Raw genomic sequence first — 23,666 nt, forward strand, 5'->3', positions numbered from 1 at the left:
GGAAAGCGTGTAGCTCAATGATAAATTCATCATTGTAACCCTGTTTGAACTTGAAATGAGGGATGCCACCTTGACACCAAACAGTCCAGCAGAAACTATAGGTGGTTGATGGTTAGCGTGGACTTTGTGGGCTGAAGTGTCTGCTTCTGTGCATTAAGTCTCCATGACTCTAAATTGCTAGGAGGCAAGAGTGTGATTGGAAGAGTCCAAGGTAGTTCTCCTAGAAAATTGTATGAAGATTCCTAGTATGGTTCACAATAAGATCCATTCGCTACCCCAGCCTTTGCATCATGCCTCCTTGTGCTCCCGTTACTACACTCCTCCACCATTTCTAACTACATGTTGTGTATCATACCCTTGCATAATACCAGAAGTCATAGGAGCAGAATTAGGCATTCGGCTCATTGAGTCTGCTCTTCCATTTGATCATGGCTAATTTATTCAGCCTCTCAATGCCGTTGCTCTTTAGAGATACAACATGGTAACAGGCCTTTCTAGTCCAACACAGTCCCACTCTGCCCAATTACACCCATGTGACCAATTAACATACTAACCCACACATCTCTCCTGTCTTCTCTCAGTAACCTTTGATGCCCTCACAAATCCAAAAACCCAATGACTTGGCCTCAACAGCCATTTGTGACAATGAATTCTACAGATTCACCATCCACTGGCTAAAGAAATTACTCCTCATTTCTGTTCTAAAGGGATGTCTTTCTATTCAGGGACTGTGCTCTCCAGATCTAGACTCTACCACTACTGGAAACCTCCCCTTCATGTCCTCTCTTTCCAGGCCTTTCAAGATTTAAATTTCCTATTTTTATCCAGGGGGTTTAATGATGGTCCTGGTGCTGCTTCTGAACAGAAGGCAGTATGCAAAAATTTAAATGTTAAGCTATCAGAGGTGTGACACTAGGGACTTCATGAAGGATCCCAGCCTCTCTCCATACACTTCCTGAATGCATCTTGGGTTGCAGTGCATTCTCTAATTCCATTGAAATTTTCCTGTTTATTCATATATCCTCTACACATTTTTATTTCTCGTCCTATTTTTCTTTGCTAAGATTTGTGATTTATGCTCATGTACAGCCCTCTGGTCACTTGATTGACTATTCTGAAGTGATATATTTGGATATAAGTGCTAGGAATATTCACTTCAAAGTGATTAGAGCTCTTATAGCTGTGCATCTGCTCTTCTCCAATGATGACATGTAACCGATAGTGGAAATGAGACATGGAAAACCAGATTCTCTCATCAGATTTGGGCAGCACAGAGGTGCAATCAGTAGAGCTGCTGCCTCACTGCTCCAGTGACTTGAAGACACTCTTAACCTCTGGTGCTCTGTGTGTGAAGTTTGCAGATTCTCCCTGTGAACCCATGAATTTCCTCCAGGTGCTCCAATCACCTCCTAAATCCCAAAGGGTTACAGATTGGTAGATTAATTACCAGCTCTATATTGTTCCTAATGTGTGACAAAATCTGGTAGGGGGTGGATGGAAATCTGATAGGGGGTGGATGGGAATTTGTCAGGGATAGATGGGAATCTGGCAAGGGTTGGATGGAAATCTTGCAAGGGGTGGATGGGAATCTGGGAGGGGGTAGTGGGTATCCTGCAGGGGTGGCTGGGAATCTGGCAGGGGGTGGCTGGGAATCTGGCAGGGGGTGGCTGGGAATCTGGCAGGGGGTGGATGGGAATCTGGCAGGGAGTGGATAGGAATTTGGCAGGGAGTGTATGGGAATGGGATCAATGTGAATAGGTGCTCAATGGTCAGCAGGGACTTGATGGGCCAAAGGGCCGGCTTCCATGGTGTACAGCTATAAACACTTCATCACTGCCGTGACTAATATCACTTCCTTCAGCACATATGAGGAATGGAACTTTGAACATTTTTGTTTTTATCTTTTCCAGCTCATTTCAATAGCTGGAGATCAAGTTCAAGGTGCACCAAGTACCAAAAACACTTCTTCTGTTCACTAATAGACATTGCATTTTTGCCCAGCTTGGTCAAGGCACTGATGCCTACCTTTTAGTTTCCTGTATGAGGCATTCCGCAGTCACTTTGATTGAGACTGCCCATCCAGCACTTGAAATGACATTTAGCATTATTAGCAGTACTGATATTAATGTTATTGTACAGAGGTAATAACCAATTTACCTAAAATATCTTTTTTAAAGAGTGGACGTAATAATTTTACACAGTGTTTTATGTTGAACCTCACAAAACATTTTCAATCTTCCAAGATGTAATTTTACTAAATTTTGCTCCAGCAGGATCCTTTTCCTCCACAGCTGAGTTCAGCAGTGGAATATACCTTTATCACTGATTATAATGAAGAGGTAGAAAGTCATGCAATTCTCCCTCAGGTGAGTGACCTCTAATGGCATGGTTTTGCAGGTGACCTTTATCAGTATTGATTCGATCTAAATTATGGTCATTTTTTAGCTCTGATCTCGTCCCCAAATTCATTTCATTTGTCACCATCAGAAACTGCAGATCTATATCCCAACATGGCTGGGTTAGACTCCAAAAGGCCGATGCCAGAAATGAATTGATTCTAACTTTCAATTTGCCATCACAAAAGGGACAAAAATGAATTAAGAAAGTTCTTTTAGATTATAAAAAAAGCATTATTGAGGCATCATATTGTTACACAATACAACAAGCAGCCACGTCCATTCCTGCAATGACTGCCACTGTGGTATCTGGGAATTTTGGTTATATTGTCCATTTGGGTGGATTTATAGCAAGAGAACTAAGTGAACATGTGCAGGAAATGTTTGTGGAAAAAAAGTGACAATATCAGATACAAAATGAATGGACATTTATTGAACAGCATTTGGGAGGTTTTCTTTTAAAAAAAAGTAACATTAAAGTAGAAGACAATAAAAACGATGGCAATAGTTGGAACTTATAAAATGAACTTCCCTTTTACAGACTGCATATTACAATTTAACAGCTAATGATATGCTAGTTTTTAACATCACCCTTTATGGTGAGAAAAGTACAGATAGGTCCTTGAACATTATAATAATAATTGCAAAAATAAGGAAAATAAATTGCTATTATGTATCACAGTTGTATTAAAATCAAAATGCTTAACATTTAATATAAATATAGTCTTGAAATACTATTGCAAAACATAGCAACATATAAAGTTCCTTCTCCCTATCTTCTTTATAACCTATCCCTGCAGCAAATTCCTAATTTATTTTATGGCATTCAAAGAAAGATATTCCATAAAACTAAACCTTACTTGCTAGTATCTTTGGATATTTCCAGCAAGGAAGTTCTTAGTCTGGAGGAAATATTCCCTGGATTGTTAATATTGTTACACATAAGAGTTCTCATTCCAATGAATCATTGCAACTCAAGAGGACCATTGTTACATTGGAAGAGCAGGTGTTGCCAGTGATTGAGTATACAATGCCAGTCTGAGTCCAGCTTACAAACTTAAAAGCAGTCATACTAACAAGACATAAGTTTAATAGCATTTTGTGAGAATGCACACCTTGGTCAGGATCAATAGTCAGATCAACATTGACTTGAAATTTAGCTGCTTATGACTAAACAAGTCTGTTTTAGGATTCTGCCAATGCATCATAATGCCATTTATTGTAGGCTGACAAAAGATAAATCTGTCACTATCGTAAACTTGAAGATCATCATGGAGATGCAATAGACTCTAGATGCTGGAGTCTGCGGCAAAAGACAAAATGCTGGAAGAACTTAATGGGTCAGGCTGCATCTGTGGAGGCAAAGATCCTGCCTCAGGACTTAGTCCTGAAACACTGACTATCACTTTTCCTCAACAGACCCACTGAATTCTTCTAGGCGTTTGGTTTTTATTTGCTTGAAAATCATATTTAACGTTCTTACATTTAATGGTGAATCACCACATCAAATTGAAACAGGTGACCATGCAATAATTGATTAATTATTGGACCTTGTGTTGAACTGAACTTGTTTGACGTATCATTCCCTGGAATCTGTATTTCCAGTTCCTTGGAAATCCACAAAAGATTTCTGTAGTTATTGTTCACAAGCAGACAGACAAGCATATAGACAGGTAGCCAAGCAGGCAGGCAGGCAGACAGATAAACAAGTAGACAGACAGGAACACCAATTAAAGTACCTCTGTCCCCTTTTGGGGTGGAGGTATTAAATTACTGAGAAGTACTGCTTAGAGAACAGAAGAATATCGCCACCAGTAAAATATTACTGTATTTGGAAATCAGCTTAAATCATATATTTAAGTCTGCACTAATATCTTCTCACAGTCAGTCAGTGACATTCCATTATTGTGTAGCTCTCTGCAAAATAATTTTTTGGTAAAAGTTAGAGAGTGAAGCATGAATGAAATGCACCAAATTTTTCAAGTTAATACAGTAATGAAAAAGGATTGTACTCACCATGATTGTTGTGACTACTATGGTTCTGTTTTCAGCAGACGACGATTCATTAACCTGCTGTAGTTCGTCGATAGTCACCAGCCTTTCATATTCATTCCAGTACCCAATCTAAAATAATCAGAGGTTTGAATCTTATTAGTTCAAGATCATTTGAAGTAAAAGTCCATGGAGCATAAAAAAAACTCCTGAAGGCAAACAAGTATATACTGCACTCATTCTGAGGCAAGTTCAGAATTCTGAGCAACAGGCCCAAAAAGAGAACTGAAATGCAGCAACATGCATTTCTAAATGATAGGTAAAGAAATGGCAATTACTGTAGGTTTGAACTGACTGGTATCAATGATAAACATTTTGAGATAAGCCCCCAAACCTTTAGCTACTGACTAAAAATTAACTTTTCTGGCAATAGCCATATTTGTCAAGAAATATTCAGAAACGGGGAATTTTAGCTATCTGATTCAGTAGGTTGGGGCTGTTTTCAAGTGGGAATTTTAGCTATCTGATTCAATAGGTTGGGGCTGTTTTCAAGTGAGAATTTTAGCTATCTGATTCAATAGCTTGTGGCTCATTCAAGTGAGATTTAATCAAGATGCGTAAAATTATGAAGGGCCTAGATGGTGTGGATAACTTGGATCAATTTCCATAATAGAAATAAAGCAAGCAATAGAAAGATAATCAAGCAAACCAAGGAAAAGATTCTCATCCTGAGAAAGACTCATTGTCTGAAAAAGACAGAAATACCTTTTTGAATGAAAATACACAGAAACTTGGGAATGCACAGAAAGTGCACAGAACAGTGGAATTAGTTTAGGATGGGCAGCCTTACAGCTGAATGGGCTGAATTACTTCCTCTTATGCAGGATTTTTTTTGTGATTCCATGGTGGCACTGATAAGACAAATTATCTTAACGATTATTAAGATAATAGTCTAAACAATTTTTTTGAATGATTTTGAATTAGAAACAAAATAACCTCCTTGCTCAGATGTAGTAAATGATTTCTGTAAGTGTATAAAAATACAATGAAATGTAATTGAACAGAAATATTAACCTTGCTGCTTCTTCTGACATGCTGAGTACTTCCTACGTGCAATCCAGATTTCCAAAATCTACAGTATTTTGCTCATGGACTAAATTAATTCCTTGTACAGATAGGATTCATAGTTTAACACAAGTTTGCTATCAGCAAGTCCTTTAATCTTCAGCTACCACCCACAACACATTTTGAGGGTTAAAAATCATTACTTTGTATGCAGCCCAATACTATCACTTGCATTTATTTTCTGATATCTGCACATCTGCTTTTGCAAAATCACGTACAGGGAGTTTGACTAATTATAACTTACAGGTGAAATAATGTTAGAGTTATAATAATCAAATTAAAGCATACAAACATCTCCCAGTTGACAGTCCCAGCACCCCCTCCCTTTCCAGTCATTACATAAAAACTATAAATAATTTTTATTCAGGATGCACTGTAAAAGAAAATAGGAACTGTAAGTTTAATACAGTGATAAATAATAACAAAATTATTCAAATCTATTTAAGCTATAAATAAAATTATTTCTTTATTTAATTACGTTAAACTTAAGGCAGAAGTTGATCGTTTCCTGATCAGGGCATCAACGTATTTGGCAAGAAGGCAGATGAATGGGGTTGAGTGGGAACTGGGATCAGTCATGATAAAATTGTGGAGCAGACTTGATGGGGTGAATGGCCTGATTCTGCTCCTATGTCTTATGGTCTTAACAACAACTTTCATCTACAATTTTACAGAGTACATTAGTAGTCCAACTATTCATTACTTCATTGCTTTTCACCCTTCAATGAGATGGATGGGCTTGGTGCAGTGATATCAGCTTCTCAACATCAGGCTGAATGTCACTCAGAAGATATATCAGCCCCATGTTCAGCAATTTTTCATCTGTTTCATTGCTTTGAAAGAAGTTGGGTGAATGCACTGAAACCGTGTTCCACTAATTATGATGTTGGAAAAGCAATAAAAAACATCTTGACCCTTTTCTACGGTGGAGGATAGTATTCAGAGATTTATTTCTTCAACCAAAAATCTTGTTATGATTTTTTTGAACTTTGGCTTCAATTCAAAATAATTTTGTAGTGAGGTCAGTTGTTCCTCCATCCTTTCTGTTAATTCATTACAAATGGATTTACTACCCAATCTAGAATCTCAGAAATTGCAAAAGGTTGCGATGGCGAATGTTGCACTTAAATGGGTTTAACTTAGGTAGAAATATGGAGACAACTGATTTGACTTCTATAAAATCCACATCATTTCCTTGCAATTGGAGATTAATTTCATTAAACCTTGTGAATAATTCTGATAAATAAGGCTAACATACTTGAGTTGATAAGTGAATGAAGTACAAGGGGTGACTGATAAGTTTGTGGCCTAAGGTAGAAGGAGTCAATTTTAGAAAGCCTAGCACATTTATTTTTCCTACATTTACACACTTAGTCCAGCGGTAATGGAGCATATGGATCCCTTCTTTGTAGAAGTCGGCGTCTTGGACCTCCAGAAGTGGTCCACAGCAGGGGTGATTGATAAGTTTGTAGTCTAAGGTAGAAGGAGATGAGTTATTAACTTCAAACTTTCTACATTTTCACTCAAAGAGTTGAACTGCACGTGCATGTAACGAGGGCTGTATAACTCATCTCCCTCTACCTTAGGCCACGAACTTATCAATCACCCCTTGTATTTGAGTCTTCAAAGAATGTTATGGCTGCTTCAAGAAGTGCATAAAAGCATTTCAAGCAGTTTTTTTTTGAAAGCCACCTGACTTCTTTGTGCACCAGCAAGCTTTCAAACTGTTCATCATTCTCAATACAAAGCCCTCCTGATAGTTGAGAATTGACAGCATGAGACTTGATTTTATTTACTGCTGTGGTAACAGCATTTAATGATTTGTGCAGGTTTTTTTGCAACAATTTGTTGTCTGTGAATTACAGTGAATGGTAAATATATTTGGTACAGCTTTTTTCAAGAAAGTAAAGAACCCCACAGTGTCCCCCATTTGTTGTACAAGCAAGAATGTTGGTGACCAGAATGCCTTTTTCTTTGAAAAATTGCTCAACATCTCAAAATATTGACTCCCCCCTTGTATCTGTTTCTAGTCTCCTTGCAAATAACAACTCCTGAAACATGCTTTCATCTTTTATGAAGTGAACATAACAAAAAAGCAAGGATTTGTTGCCTGGCAAAGTTGACTCATCCAGCTTCAGAGCAAATTCTGTTGACCTAAGTATGTTGGACAATGTGTCATCCACGTTCTCAGACATTACAGCTATTCAACATCGAACACAGTTGTCACTGAGCAGAAATGATTTAATTATTTTGCCTGGTGACTTATGCAAGTCTGTACCCAGAACCTCCCATACTGTTGCAGAATCAGTTCTTCAGAATCAGTGTGGGGCTTTCCAGATTTAGTAGCGAGCAACGAAAAGTTGTATGAAACATTTAAATTGTCACTGTTTTGTTGCAAAGTGCTAGTGAACATGTTTTGAAATATTTTCCACTTCTGGAAGTTTTCATGAAGTGATTGAAAATAATCCAAGTTTGAGTTTGCTTTATTAGAATGTATTCTCTTCAAGTGGTTCAAGGAGCCTGGACAGTTTCTTTGCCTCATTTGAAAAAAAACTTGTTCACACACCAGACTAATTGGCTGGTTGCACGATGCAGGTATAAATCCATATTTCAGATACTCCACGATATATGATCCACACTTCCTTTTTATTTGGTCTGCTTCTGCCATTTTCATCATGGATTAATTACCACCATCACTTGTCTATTGTTTCAGTCCAATCTCAAGTACTGCGATCAATAAAGGGGAACATTAGGTCATCATCATAACTCAGGCAAAAACTGACTCTCTGCCTGAAGGTACATAAAGTAGGGCAGCAATATCTTGGTTGGGCCATGGCTAAAGGACTGTGGTCAAGGCTATTCAAAAGGGTAGATTCTGGATGGAGGCTACCCAGATGGAATATAAGACATTGCTCCTCCAACCTGACTGTGGCCTCATCCTGGCAGTAGAGGAGGCCATGGATTGACATGTTGAAATGGCAATGGGAAGTAGAATTGTAATGGGTGGCCACTGGGAGATCCTGCTTTTTGTGGCGGATGGAGCAAAGCTCCTTGGTGAAGTGCCTTCCAATCCTATGTCGGGTGTCACTGACATACAAGAGTCCACACCTGGAGTGTGGATATAATAGATGACCTCAACAGATTCACAGGTGAAGTGTCATCTTACACTGGAAGGACTGTTCGAGGCTCTGAATGGTAGTGAGGGAGGAGGTGTAGGGGCATTTGTGGCACTTCAGACCATAAGGTATGGGAGCAGAATTAGACCATTCAGCTCCTTATTCCGGTTGCAGGGTTAAGTACCAGGAAGGAGATCAGTAGGGATGGATGAGTGTTCAAGGGAATTGCATAAGGAGTAGTCCCTATGGAAAGTGGAAAAGTTGGTGGGGGGGGGGAGGAGTGGAGGGAAAGTTGGGCTTGGGATCCTGTTGGAGATGGTGGAAGTTGCGGGTGTGCGAAATGCAATAGATGTGGATGAGGCAGTGTTGAAAGAGGAGAACATCTCAGTTGCTCCGGAATAAAAAGCCTCATCCCGAGAGCAGATGCGGTGGAGATGGAGGACACTAAGGAGCATAATGAATTGGTTTACAGAAATCGTGGTAGGAGTAAAGGTGAAAACATTTGGTTTCTCAGTGTTGAAATGATGGGAACTGTGAGTCAGACAAATCTAATCTTCTGCAAACTGTCTGACAATGATGATGATGATATGGAAGAGTTAAAAGAGGGGAGAGAGTCAGAACTGACTTTCATCAGGCTTCCCATGTCTTTTGTGATCCCTTCATCGTGTTTGATGTGAAGGTCAGCCAAGAGGCCTATAACCAGCTCTGGAATCCTCTCAAAAGGCGGGAGGAGAAGATGGCAGCGCGACGCAGCGCGCACAGCTCTCTGGTGAAATGATATCGTATCTGTTAAATAGGGGCCGTGGACAATTCTGATTTGATGGAGACAGACGTGAAAGCACAGAGGAACATCTGGAGAAATTTCTGAACTGCCGGTTCGCTGCTGCTGCTACTGTGCGATCGAGAATCTCTGGAGGGAAGGCCCCAAAATCCCCAGCTTTGCCTGTTGCTGGTGACTGAGGCTGAGGTCGAAGAGTTCGGATAGAGATGGTGCTCGGTACTCGGTGTCGGAGGGCTGATCAGAGCTCCAAGTTTTCGGACAACTCAGAGTCGGACTGTGGTCGGGCATGGCAGGGAGAGTTTTCTTCCTTCTCCCGTCTGTGTGAGATGTGGGACTCTCGAGAGACTTTGAACTTTTTTTACTGTGCCATGGCCTGTTCTTCATCAAGTTATGGTATTGTTGCACTGTTGTAACTATATATTATAATTATGTGGTTTTTGTTAGTTTTTCAGTCTTGGTTTGTCCTGTGTTTCTGTGATATCACTGTATCATTTCTTAATGCATGTATTACTAAATGACAATAAAAGAGGACTGTGTGTCCTCATGATCTAATAATCTAATCTAATCTTTCTGATAAACTGAGGAGAATAGGGCAAGAAAGCCAGTGCAACACCATTCTGATAGAACTTCCCATCAGGATACTTTAAATAAGGTCAATCCACTCCCATTTTGGACCTAACCTAACTCATACACTGCCCCCCACACCACCAAAATATTTCGCTTCAAGGAGGCTGTTCATTTATACCACTGTAATGTTGTCTCTGTCCTCACATTTCAAAGTCTTCCCCCAGGACCCATGTCCTCATCTACCAAAACCCTCAATGAGGCCAGTCCTACGTTCAAATGTCTCTGCTTGGGCAGTTTCCTTGCTTTCTTCCTGTTCTGTGCTCTCTTTCAGATTCTGACATGCCCCAGACTCTGTGGCATAGATTCTCTCTCCCATTTATCCTTACTCCTTACTGACAAAAACAACAGGAATTCTGCAGATGCTGGAAATTCAAGCAACCCACATCAAAGTTGCTGGTGAACGCAGCAGGCCAGGCAGCATCTGTAGGAAGAGGTGCAGTCGACGTTTCAGGCCGAGACCCTTCGTCAGGACTAAACGAAAGAAGAGCTAGTAAGAGATTTGAAAGTGGAAGGGGGAGGGGGAGATCCGAAATGATAGGAGAAGACAGGAGGGGGAGGGATGGAGCCAAGAGCTGGACAGTTGATTGGCAAATGGGATATGAGAGGATTATGGGACAGGAGGCCCAGGGAGAAGGAAAAGGGGGAGGGGGGAAGCCCAGAGGATGAGCAAGGGGTATAGTGAGAGGGACAGAGGGAGAAAAAGGAGAGAGAAAAAGAAATGCAAACACAAGGAAATCTGCAGATGCTGGAGTTTCAAGCAACACACATAAAAGTTGCTGGTGAATGCAGCAGGCCAGGTAGCATCTCTAAAGATCTAAACATCATCTAAGAGACGCTGCCTGGCTTGCTGCGTTCACCAGCAACTTTGATGTGTGTTCCTTACTGACAAAATCTGGTTTTCCAGCATCACCTTAAACTAAAACTTCAAATATGTCCTTTACATATGAGTTCACTCTGACAGTTTTAGATTCATTAATAAAAGCGGGTGGTTCCCATTACAGGAGCATATTTGGCAATTGAACAAATGGGTTACACAATCTGAGTTACATAAGTTTCTCTTATTTCGGTTTGCATATTTCTTGGTGTTAAGTTCTTACATTTGTGCAAACAGATGATTTGCATACAAGGGTAACAGTTCCTCTTTGGACAAAATCATCAGTTCTGGGCAAAACTTGCTGCAGTTTTATTAATACCATTTGTAAGTAAACTTGTACTAAGTTATCGAAAATTATTTACTATACTCAACTTCTTACTAATTTTATTAGCATACACCGCGTTTCTCAGTAAATTAAGTAGATTTTCATATTTATTTCAAGATACAGCACTGTATAAGCTCTTCTGTCCAACGAGCTGCATCTCCCAGCCACCCACCTATTTCACCCGAGCCTCATCACAGGACAATTTATAATGACCAATTAACCTACTAACCAGCAGGTCTTTGGACAATGGGAGGAGACCAGAGCAGCTGAAGGAAACCCATGTGGATCACGGGGAAGACATGCCAACTCCTTACGGGCTGTGGTAAACCATGTATATATGTTGTAACTCGGTTGCCTGTCTGGACACACCCCTCTGCTGACTGCCCCTGTGGCTCCTCCCACAGAGTCCTGTATAAAGGTGGTCGCCTTGCCCCTCCCCCTCAGTCCGGGGGCAGACACTCACTGTGGAGGTTGTATTGTACAGCGAATAAAAGCCTTTCAGTATTTTACCAAATCCAGTCTTTTGGAGTAATTGAAGGTGCTTCATGGGCGGCGCTAGAATTGAACACCAAACTACGGAACACCCTGAACTATAATGGTGTTGCCCTAACCACTGTGCCACTGTGGCACCTAATTTATATTTGGAGGCTTTACACATCTTCCTACTTGTGCCTTTGCACCAAAAAAATAAAATTGCGAACAAGTACATTTGGTGGAAACATCCTGGTTATTAATAGATCTTGGGATGTGGGATGCTTAGTGGGTGGCTTTTAGCAGAAAAGATGGCAGAAATTATTTACACTGAACATAACTTACATTTGACATACATTAATCATTTGTGCTAATTTGGCCAATTTCACACTAAGTGCTGTGAAAACCATGGCGACTTAGTTCTATCTCTCTCCACATTGAATTAAAAATCATATGTCATCACTGACCTTGCCACAAGTGCCACAGTTATAATGGAAACTGCAAATCCACTGTAATTACTCTCTGCAACCATTTGAGATGATGTAATTTGTATCTGTCAGTTTATCAGCCTGGACTACAGTAAAATTCCTCAGCTCTATTCCATATTGCATTTTACTCAAGTGTGCCATTTCACTGTTAGTCTTGCCTTGGCTCTGGGTGAAGTCCAAGACTCATTCCAGAAAGTAGAACTCTTAAACTAGGCTGATACCGCAGTGTAGTAGCCACATAAGAACTGTAATATACAGGTCAGTTTCTTTAGTGTAATTAGATTATGGCTGATTTGTACTCATCTTCATTACCCAACACGGCCCCAAACACTTGAAACCAATGTCTAATAAAAATCAATTGGTGTCCCTGATGAAAGCTCCACCTGGATTGGTATTCAGTACCAAATACGTAAGTACTTCTTTTCTTTTCTTGATTTCTTGATAATTGTACTAGACTGTGTTTGGAAGTGCAGTGGAGCTTTCCAATTACAGAAGTAATGTATCTCCAGTCACCACTAGTAAGTGGTGTATGGCAACTACTCCAGAATTCATTTTCTTTGATATCACTAATTTAGAATAATCAGACTGCAATTGTAGTCCTTACTTGAACCTGAATTCATTTTCTAAATACATACCCTTATGAAATAAAAGTTAATAATTCCCACCTCTGCAAAATTATCTGTCTCCAGTCTGCCTCAGCTTTACTTCTGCTCGTAGCCTCATCCTTGCCAGAGTCAACTTCACTCATATTTCAGTAGTACCCTGGTTGTTTCACCATTTAAAAAAAAATTCCATAGACTTAAGTGACTTGGAAAGAGGTTATTCAGCCCATCACTTTTATGCCAGCTAGTAAGGCAAGTTACATGATCCATAAATGCGTCATCAAAAACTCTGCTACCTGTATCATGTCCAAAACCAAGCCTTTTATTCTTGCCCTTGTTGACTTACAAGGATTCCAGGCCTAATGCTTCTAATTTTCTGTTACATTCTTTAAATTTACTCCCTCATGGCCCGGTCACTCTCTGTGTAAGTAACCATTTTCAACATGACATCAATCAAACCTTTGTACTTCTCTGATTCTGGCCCCGCATCTTCCAAATCCCTCTATTCCACCAATGGTGCCTGTTTCTTCAGCTGAGAAACCTCTAATCTTTGGAATTTCTGCCATAAATTACTTCCTCTCTCAGTGCCCTTTGCATTTAACACGTTGCTCCCTAAAATGTAAAATGTAACATGAGTTTCATCACCTGTTGTAATAGTGCCTAATGTGGTTTGGTGATAATGGTCATGTGAATCCAGACATCCCACCCTGCAAAAACTCATTTCAGGGAGGTAGCACCACCACCCCACCCCCCGCAACCACATATTCCCCCCTCCCCCCCCCCCGGTCGACCTCCAAGGGTGTATCTATACAGGACATTTGACTTTGAAAGAACACAACAATTTATTTGATCACATATTGAAACTATTTACACACACATATATATGTGAGAATTTTGCCGGAAGTCTCAACCTCATAGCAGTCTGATTCAATGAATTTGTTAATTTTGCAAAGACATCAGATTCACAAGTGTTTTGTGAGACAGCAGACTTCTGACTTCTCTCTTAATGTGATGCACCATGCTGAATGCCCTTTCTACATCACAATTAGAATTTGGCAGCACCAAAAGCAGCTTCATCAACTGGCAAACACGAGGAATTCTGCAGATGCTGGAAATTCAAGCAACACACATCAAAGTCAGGACGAAGGGTCTCAGCCTGAAACGTCGACTGTACCTCTTCCTAGAGATGCTGCCTGGCCTGCTGTGTTCACCAGCAACTTTGATGTGTGTTGCTTCATCAACTGGCAGAGCTCTTTGAATCTCAACTGCCCTGTACTCACAGATTTTACTTTGGACAGCTTCCCCCAGAACTCATCAACTGGCAAACTTTTGTAGTTTGGCACCAGTCCTTCAAGGCAATAGAAAAGTCACTGTTGCAAACAGTGCAGTGAGCAACAGTGTCATTATTTTTGACTTCTATTAGGTAGGGTACACTTTAGTGTAGTCTGGGGTGAAGTACATTTTATATCTACTTCTTTTGGAACACTCTGCCATAGCATTGCAGGACACTAAACTGAACTGATGGACAAGGAGAGAGAGACAGACTGTAAAGCCCGCCCACAGAGAAAACTGATAGGTCTACTTAGCACAAAGAGAGACCAATCAGGATGCTCTCTCTGTCACTCTCTCGCTACGTCTGTCACTCACTCTCTCTGTCTCTCTCTCCCTCCCTCTTGCTCACTCGCTCTCAAAAAATCGATTTCTGGGATATTGTATACACCCTATCATTATATGCGCCTTCAGACTATGCGGATTCACAGTTATGCGAGGAACCTATTTCTACCAACGTCTCATTATATGCGTCCAAAATTCACAGTTATGCGAGGAGCACTGCCTTCCCACCAATACAAGTCACGTGCGCAGGCTTCACAGTCTCACTGTTGGGACGAGAAGCACCGCTTTCCCGCCAATACAAGTCAGGTGCATGCGCCTCACAATTTTACACCCACCACTCTTTGGCAAGGTGTGGATGTGCAATCTTAAACTTTTGTTGGTTTTACCTATGGTGCAGTGATTTTGTGCTTGAAATATTTAACCATGCCTCCTAAGTGTCCGATGTCATGTCTTGGGCCATCAGCCGAGCGGCAGAGAACCGCTTCAACACTTGAAGAAAAGTTGGAAATTATAAACAGCGCGGCATCAGCTGAAGGTAACACAGCTCTGGGATGCTACTGCTGGGAACAGAATCTTGCCTTTAAAGTTCTTTTGTTGCTTGACAATGCACCATCCCATCCTAAACATTTGGACAGCATTCCTCCTAACATAACAGTACGTTTCCCGCCGCCTAACACAACATTGCTGATTCAACCACTCGACCAGTGTGATCCACATTCAAGGTGTACGTATTTTTTTATGGCGAACCATCTCTCAGATGCTGCAAGCAACAGACGATTTTGAAAATCCCGTGAGTTTACCAACGGTGACGGAATGGTGGAAGTCGGAACACTTGGCACAAATGGCAATGGACATGGACCCAAGTTTAGAATGGAGTCAGCATTTCAGTCGTTCCCTGCCGTCAACCCTTCTTCCCTACAAGCAAATTTATGCTGAAAAACAAAATGCTGCCAAGCAAACAACCCTCATCACTTTATGCAAATCGCTGTAATCTTCTGCTGCCGACAGTTCTAAGAGTTCTGTGAGACTTCCTTCACCCCTTGCTGTGCTTGATATTATCCTGACGATCACAACCATCCACCTTATATATGTAAAGCTGCCCGACACCACAACAACCACTCATCTCCCGGAGCGAACACACCTGCCACTGTTGGTGAGTACTGTACACCAGAGGATGTTAACTTTCTATGATTTATTACATTGAATATTACCTCAAATTGATTAAATATAAGACAAATGTTGTCTTGTAGTACTGCTTTTGTGTCATTTTGGTATAAAATTGTGAATAAGTTACAGATAAAACATATTTAGGAAGCCCTCTGGAACACATCCCTATTTTCTCCATTTAAATAATTATTCACATTATGCAATTTCACATTATGCTTCAACTTCGAGGAATGTATCCCTCGCATATAACGAGGATAGGGTGTATAATTTGTGGGCTCCATGGAGCCGCTATCAATATGCGGGAGACTCCCGGAACTTCCGGGAGAGGTGGGGTGTCTTTGAAACACTGTGAGAAGTAGTGAAAGGGAGAGGTTGCTGCTTCGATGGTGTTTCTAAATTAGTTTTATAGTGAAAGATTTTTATGTGTGAGGGTACCTTTTGCTTCATTCACTGATAAAAAATTTATCTTGAATATAGTTAATACAATACCACAGTTTAGTGTGACTGGTGTCCACATGTCACTTCTGGGATCTTCACTGGAGCAAACTGCTCAGCCTTTCACAATGCTGGGTCTCCATAAGGCATCTTAAGCTATTACCTGATATTTATCCCATTGCCATCTTGCAACCCTTCCCTCAAATCTAAATCTTGCCCCATGTCGTTGCCTGGTTACCTGGCTTTTCTTTGCCACCAGTTACTTAATCTCCACAACAATGCTGAATTCTGACCCACAGCAACACACACAAAATGCTGGAATACTGACCCATCGCCCACCTACTTGACCGTCCCCAGATCCCTAATAAGTACTTACCTCTTGATTCACCTTTACTACACACTTGTTCACAAAGTCTCAACTGATTCTCATCTCAACATACTCTGAGCTGCCTGATCCCAAGCAGTTTACCTCTACCAAAAGCTCAAATGTCAAGCTGAATTGTTCATCTCTACCATCCTCTAATGACATCTCTGTGGGACCACCTCCTGCAAAATCCCATCAGCCACCACCCTCTCCTTACTTACCTCTCTCTAGTAGCTTATTTCCAGGCCTAACTCTACTCACCCCACTTTCATTATGGATTTCCCACCACTGATCTATCCTAATTATCCATGGCAGCAACCTTCACCCCTAAAACATCACCAACAAATGCTCTCTAGGCCAATCCCCAACTACTATTGATTTCCTACTGCTGATTCTTCCTCCTAAGTTCCTGTTGCCAAACCTCTACCCTTCACCAGTAGCTGATGTCCCACTCCCATACATGTATGAATATCAAATCTTCAGGCTTCTCTCTCAGGATCTGTTGCATTCCATGGTTTGGATGCTAACGAATTAGCCAAGAGGCCAGAGGTAGTCACCAAGGTCTCTTTGATACTGAAATCTCAACCAGAAAGAGATTGTAGATGCTGGAAATAAGGATCAACAAGCACAGAATGCTGGAGGGAAATGAAGTCGATGTTTGGGCTGAGACCTTTCATCGGATGTGTATTTCCCTCCATAGATGTTGCCTGACCTGCTGAGTTCTTCCAGCATTTTGTGTGTGTTGTTGACAGAACTGTGGTTTAGAGTTTTATCCCAGCCTTCCCCATTCTGTAATAGAACCCAGTTCTGTAAATTTCATATTCTGCTGTGCACTATTCCTGCAGGTGAAACCATATGACCCTGTGATGGTTGCCTGAGAAATCTGAAATGCTGATGTAAATTTAAAGCAGCCTCCAAAAAAATTCTGGCAGTATTTCAGATGTCTGTTATAAATCAAGTTAATGGAAATTAAGATCGAGCTATACACCAAACCAGTGGTCAATCTGAATCAATCTGCTTCTCTTTTTGAATGATGAAGTAAATTAGTTTAAAGTATTCCCCAGGATATTTGAAGTGAACTAGGCTAGGATTTATCTTCCTTGTACTTCTTTCATGGATCCACCAAACTAATTTTCTACCAGTCAGATACACCAACACACAGAAGCATATCAAAGAATAACATTGTTGAGTTTTGGACATAAGTCGCACATTAATCTAAAGCATTCAAAGTGCATCTTAAAAAAAATTTAAATTCATATGGTTGCCTTTATTTTGAATCAGGATCTAAAAAATGAATTCAATTGCAGTTTAAAATATATCTGCAGCAGTGTGGTACTAACAAAATAGCTATTTTCTACTTTTATAGATCCATATTGAAATACTAATTTATGATTTTAGTGGCTTTCAGGCAAAACCTCCAGACGTATTTGTTACATAAAAATATGAATATCTTTTTGAATTATAAAACCAGAGATTTAGAAACAACTATAAACACAAGAGATTCTGCAGAAGCTGGATAATGCAGAGTTACAGACACAAAATGCTGGAGGAACTCAGCGTGCCAGGCAGCAACTACGAACAGGAATAAAGAGTTGACGTTTTGGACTGAGACCTGCCCTGATGAAGTGTCTTAGCCTTTCAAAACAACTATTACTTGAACCCTCTTCCTGCTGACTTATTATAAAGGAAATGAATTATTGGTCTTCACCAAATAACTGACATTTAGTCATGTGCTCAGAACTCACCACCCAATCGAATAGTTTGTCCTTGGTCTCCTGTGATAAATGTGTCATTTAGTAGTGACTCGGGGCTCATTATAATTCCAGAATATGTTTCCAGTGAAGTTACTCAAACTGAATAAATGAATTTCGGAAATGAAGTACAATATGCAGCTGCTGTCAAGTGGTAACCAGCACAAAAAACCAGGGAATATTCCTGCTGCACCCATTTCAATTCAACTTTTCCATCAAGAATGCCTACTGTGCTATTCTACGCCCTCACTTGGGGAAGTCTGACCACCTGGCTCTATTTCTACACCCTGAGTATAGGCAGAGGCTGAAGACTGCAGCTCCAGCAGTGAGGACCAAGAAGGCATGGACAAGGGAAGCACAGGAGCATTTACAGGACTGCTTTGAATCGGAGAACTGGACTGTATTCAGGGATTCATCTTTGAACCTGGATGAGTATGCTGCAGTTTGTTACTGACCTCAGTAAAACCAGTGTGGATGAGTGTATGCCTACAAAGGCTTACTGTACAAAGCCGTGGATGAACCAGGAGGTACAGTGTATGCTGATGGCTAGATCTGTGGCATTCAAGTCTGGTGACCCAGGCCAGTACCAGAAAACCAGGTATGATTTAAGAAGGGCTATTTCAAGGGCTAAGAGACAATTTTGAATGAGGTTAGAGGCGACATCGGATGTATGACAACTCTGGCAGAGTTTGCAAGACATTACTTCCTACTAAGCAAAACCCAGTAGCATGAATGGCAGTGATGCTTCACTACCAGATGAACTCAACGCCTTCTATACCCGCTTTGAAAGGGATAATATAACTACAGCTGTGAAGACCCCTGCTACACCTGATGACCCTGTGATCTCTGTCTCAGAAGCCAATGTCGTAAGGCAGAAGGTCTCGATGTAGTACCTGGTAAGGCTTTGAAAACCTGTGCCAACCAACTGGCAGTGTTATTCAAGGACATTTTCAATCTCTCACTGCTAGGGCAGAAGTCCCCAATTGCTTCAAAAAGGCAATAATTATACCAGTGCAAAAGAAGAATAATGTGAGCTGCCTTAATGGCTATTGCCCAGTAACATTCACATCTACAGTGATGAAATGCTTTGAGAGGTTGGTCATGACTAGACTGAACTCCTGCCTCAGCAAGGACCTGGACCCATTGCAATTTGCCTATTGCCACAATAGGTGAACAGCAGATGCAATCTCAATGGCTCTTCACATGGCTTTAGACCACCTGGACAACACAAACACCTATGTCAGGATGCTGTTCATCGGCTATAGCTCAGCATTTAACACCATTATTCCCACAATCCCGATTGAGATGTTATGGAACCTGGGCTTCTGTACCTCCCTCTGCAATGGGATCCTCGACTTCCTAACTGAAAGACCACAATCTGTGCGGATTGGTGATAACATCTCCTCCTCACTGACGATCAACACTGGCGCACCTCAGGGGTGTGTGCTTAGTCCACTGCTCTACTCTTTCTATACCATTGACTATGTGGCTAGGCATAGCTCAAATACCATCTATAAATTTGCAGATGATATAATGATTGTTGGTAGAATTTCAAATGGTGACGAGAGGGCGTACAGGACTGAGATATACCAACAAGTGGAGTGGTGTCGCAGCAACAACCTGGCACTCAACGTCAGTAAGACGAAAGAGCTGATTGTGGACTTCAGGAAGGGTAAGACGAAGGAACACGTACCAATCCTCATAGAGGGATCAGAAGCGGAGAGAGTGAGCAGTTTCAAGTTCCTGGGTATCAAGATCTCTGAGGATCTAACCTGGTCCCAACATATTGATGCAGTTATAAAGAAGGCAAGACAGAGAATATACTTCATTAACAGTTTGAAAAGATTTTATATATACACAAATACACTCAAAAACTTCTATAGATGTACTGTGGTGAGTATTCTGACAGGCTGCATCACTGTCTGGTATGGGGGAGGTGGGGGTAGCTACTGCACAGGACTGAAAGAAGCTGCAGATGGTTGTGAATTTAGTCGGCTCCATCTTGGGTACTAGCCTACAAAGTACCCAGGACATCTTCACAGAACAGTGTCTCAGAAAGGTGGCATCCATTATTAACGACCCCCAGCACCCAGGCCATGCCCTTTTCTCATTGTTATCATCAGGTAGGAGGTACAGAAGCCTGAAGGCACACACTCAGCAATTCACGAACAGCTTCTTCCCCTCTGCCATCCAATTCCTAAAAGGGCATTGAATCCTTGACCAGCTTACTTTTAAAATTTATATTATTTCTGTTTTTGCACGATTTTTAATCTATTCAATATATGTATACAGTAATTTATTTAATTTTTTCTTCTATATTATGTATTGCATTGAACTGCTGCTGCTGTTAAGTTAACAAATTTCAGGACACATGACGGTGATAATAAACCTGATTCTGATTCTGACTTCCCGTTCCCATTCCAAAATGTCAGTCCATGACCACTTCTACAGCCACACTCAGGCTGGAGTAGCTTCCAATCTGATAACATGAACATCGAATTCTCTAACTTCTGGTAATTTCTCCCCTCCTCCTCTCTATTTATCTATTCTCCATTCTGGTTCCCTCTCACCTGCTCATCACCTCTCTTTGGTGCCCCTCCTCCTTCCCTTTCTTCCTTGTCCACTGTCTTCTCCTATCAGATTCCTTCTTCTTCTACCCTCTACCTCTTCCATCTATCACGTCACAGCTTCTTACTTCATTCCCCTCCCCACCTTATTCTGGCTTTTGTTCCCTTCCTTTCTAGTCGTGATGAAGGGTCTCAGCCCGAAACATACACTGTTTATTGCCCTGCATAGATGCTACCTGATTTTGTGTGTAATACTCTGGTAATACTAAGGGCTTCCTTTCTGCAGCTTAGCAGTGAGGTGACTGCTGAAGAATTTCACGTCGATCAATATTTCACTGGAGATAAAGTAACTCAGACCAGAGATTTTATCTTGGATGCTTTTTGTCTGTATAATTCAATAGGTGGTTCAATTGCCAGCTCAATTATTCAACTGAACACTGTTAAAAAACTGGCTACATTCCTGGAGAAACAAGTAATGGCTTGTTCATTGTTGTTGCACCAAAAATGATTGAAAGTAGGTACTTGGATCAACTTGGACTATACCTTTGGCTTTTGCTTAAGTGTGAATCGTTCAATGCCATGCACGCTAAAAAAGAAGCAGACTGCACGATGATGGGTAGATTTGGGTCCGTTTCCAATAGCACGAAAAATGCAGATCGCTTAGTTCAGTCGATTCTGTGCTTGATCTTAAAATTTAACACTAAAAAGAAGTTACTGATTCTTTTATCCCCCTACAGCAAGATTCTTTAACAAAATATTAATTTGGCTTGTAATGAAATCTGGGTTCAAAGTGCAATGACATCTGGACAAATATTGGGTCAGACATATAGTCAATGATATATATTGACAGAGCCAGTGTTTCTTTGTAGTCCTCTTGACTTCACTTGTTTGCTTCACTTGGGAATATTTCTGCAAATAGTAAATAAGAAGCCTTATGTTTCAGTCTTGTGTTAGGGTACAGCTCAGGCAAGCATCTTACAAATGTAGAACACATTAGAGTTAGGTTTATGCAGCCGGGAAAAAGGCCCTTTAGTCCAACTCATCAATGCAGACTTAGATGTCCATTTAAGCTAGTTCCATATTTTCACATTTGGCCCATGTTCCTCAAGATCTAAATCTCATACCATTGAATACCTTCCAACATAAAGCCATCTTTTTGACTGGCAACCCATCCATTACCAATGGTGCATTGTGGCTACAGTATGTGCTGTTTAGACTACCAAGTAAGGTAGCCAGGGAGTTAGTGAATGCATAAGTTATCATTTTCCTGAATTCTATATGTTAAGGAATAGTTCTGCTATTAAATAAAAGGATGGAGAAAAAAAAGTAAACAGTAAACCATATTAACATCATGAATGGTCTGTTCTCGGCCCAACACACTGTCACAATAACAAAGGTGGTGCACCAGCACCATTAATTTCCAGGAAGCTTAAGAAGATCTGGCATGTCACCAAAGACTTTATCAGGCTTCTACAGGTACGCTTTTGAAGGTACCTTGACTGGTTGCATCATGATCTAGTACCAAAGCATAGGAACAAAAGAGGCCACAGTGAGTAGTTGATACAGTCCCATCCATCATGGACAATAATCTCCCCACCACTACCTTAAAAAGGTGGCATTTATCTTCAGGGATAGCCTGAAGATAGCCTGGGGATACGAACTGACAATAAACTGGACTGGTCAAAGAACACTGAGGCTGTCTACAAGAAGGGTCAGAGCCGTCTCTATTTCCTGAGGAGACTGAGGTCCTTTAACATCTGCCGGACGACGCTGAGGATGTTCTACGAGTCTGTGGTGGCCAGTGCTATCATGTTTGCTGTTGTGTGCTGGGACAGCAGGCTGAGTGTAGCAGACACCAACAGAATCAACAAACTCATTCATAAGGCCAGTGATGTTGTGGGGATGGAACTGAACTCTCTGACGGTGGTGTCTGAAAAGAGGATGCTGTCCAAGTTGCATGCCATCTTGGACAATGTCTCCCATCCACTACATAATGGACTGGTTGGGCACAGAAGTACATTCAGCCAGAGACTCATTGTACTGAGATGCAACTCAGAGCGTCATAGGAAGTCATTCCTGCCTGTGGCCATCAAACTTTACAACTCCTCCCTTGGAGGGTCAGACACCCTGAGCCAATAGGCTGGTCCTGGACTTATTTCCTGGCATAATTTACATATTACTATTTAATTATTTATGGTTTTTATTACTATTTAATTATTTATGGTGCAACTGTAATGAAAACCAATTTCCCCCGGGATCAATAAAGTATGACTATGACTATTATCTGGGCTAAGCTCTTTTCTTGATGGCACCATCAGGCAGGAGGGACAGAAACCTGCAGTGCCACACAAGTTTCAGGAACAGCTGATTTACTATAACCATCAGGTACCTGAATGGACCCACAACACTTGCCATAGCAATGGAACATTGTGGATCATCTCTTGCACTACATGAACTTGTATAATCTATGTATAACTTATACTCTGTATGTTGTCTGTAGCTGCATACATGTAATGCTGTTGCAAGCAAGTTTTTCATTGTATCTGCACCTCAACGTACTTGTGACAACGCACTCAACTTCATTTGGTCATTTAACCTAATGTCCGTGGAGGGGAAAATGTAAGAATCTATAATAAAGGATGAGATGATAGGAATTTCAACAGGATTAGGCAATTTCAACATGAATTTCTAAATCATGTTTTTCAAAGTATATATATTTTACGAATTTATCTGGTATATCAGATGACGTGGAAACAGTGATGCTTACATAAATGATTAGTATTTGAAATTAAAGTGTGTGACACTGGAGGCAATGAATTGGGCATGGATGGAAAATTAGTTTACTGACTGGAAATGAGAAAAGGAACAAATTAATTTCTTTTGGGGTTGCATGCAGTGGACTATGCAAGAATCTGTGCTTAGGCCTCACCTGTTTATAGTATTTATCAATGATTTACAATGAAATTAGCAA

General features: G+C 40.8%; 1 protein-coding gene across 1 annotated transcript in view; it reads right to left on the bottom strand.

Moving 5' to 3' along the window:
• LOC140204578 (glutamate receptor 3-like) overlaps positions 1–23,666 on the bottom strand; it is a 385,312-nt gene that overhangs the window by 111,728 nt on the left and 249,918 nt on the right. The window contains exon 9 of the mRNA XM_072271301.1: positions 4,413–4,520. Coding sequence (XP_072127402.1) covers positions 4,413–4,520 — 108 coding nt within the window. The remainder of the gene's footprint in view (positions 1–4,412; positions 4,521–23,666) is intronic.

This window comes from Mobula birostris, chromosome 10 (assembly GCF_030028105.1).
Source record: "Mobula birostris isolate sMobBir1 chromosome 10, sMobBir1.hap1, whole genome shotgun sequence".
NCBI classification, from domain to species: Eukaryota; Metazoa; Chordata; class Chondrichthyes; order Myliobatiformes; family Myliobatidae; genus Mobula; species Mobula birostris.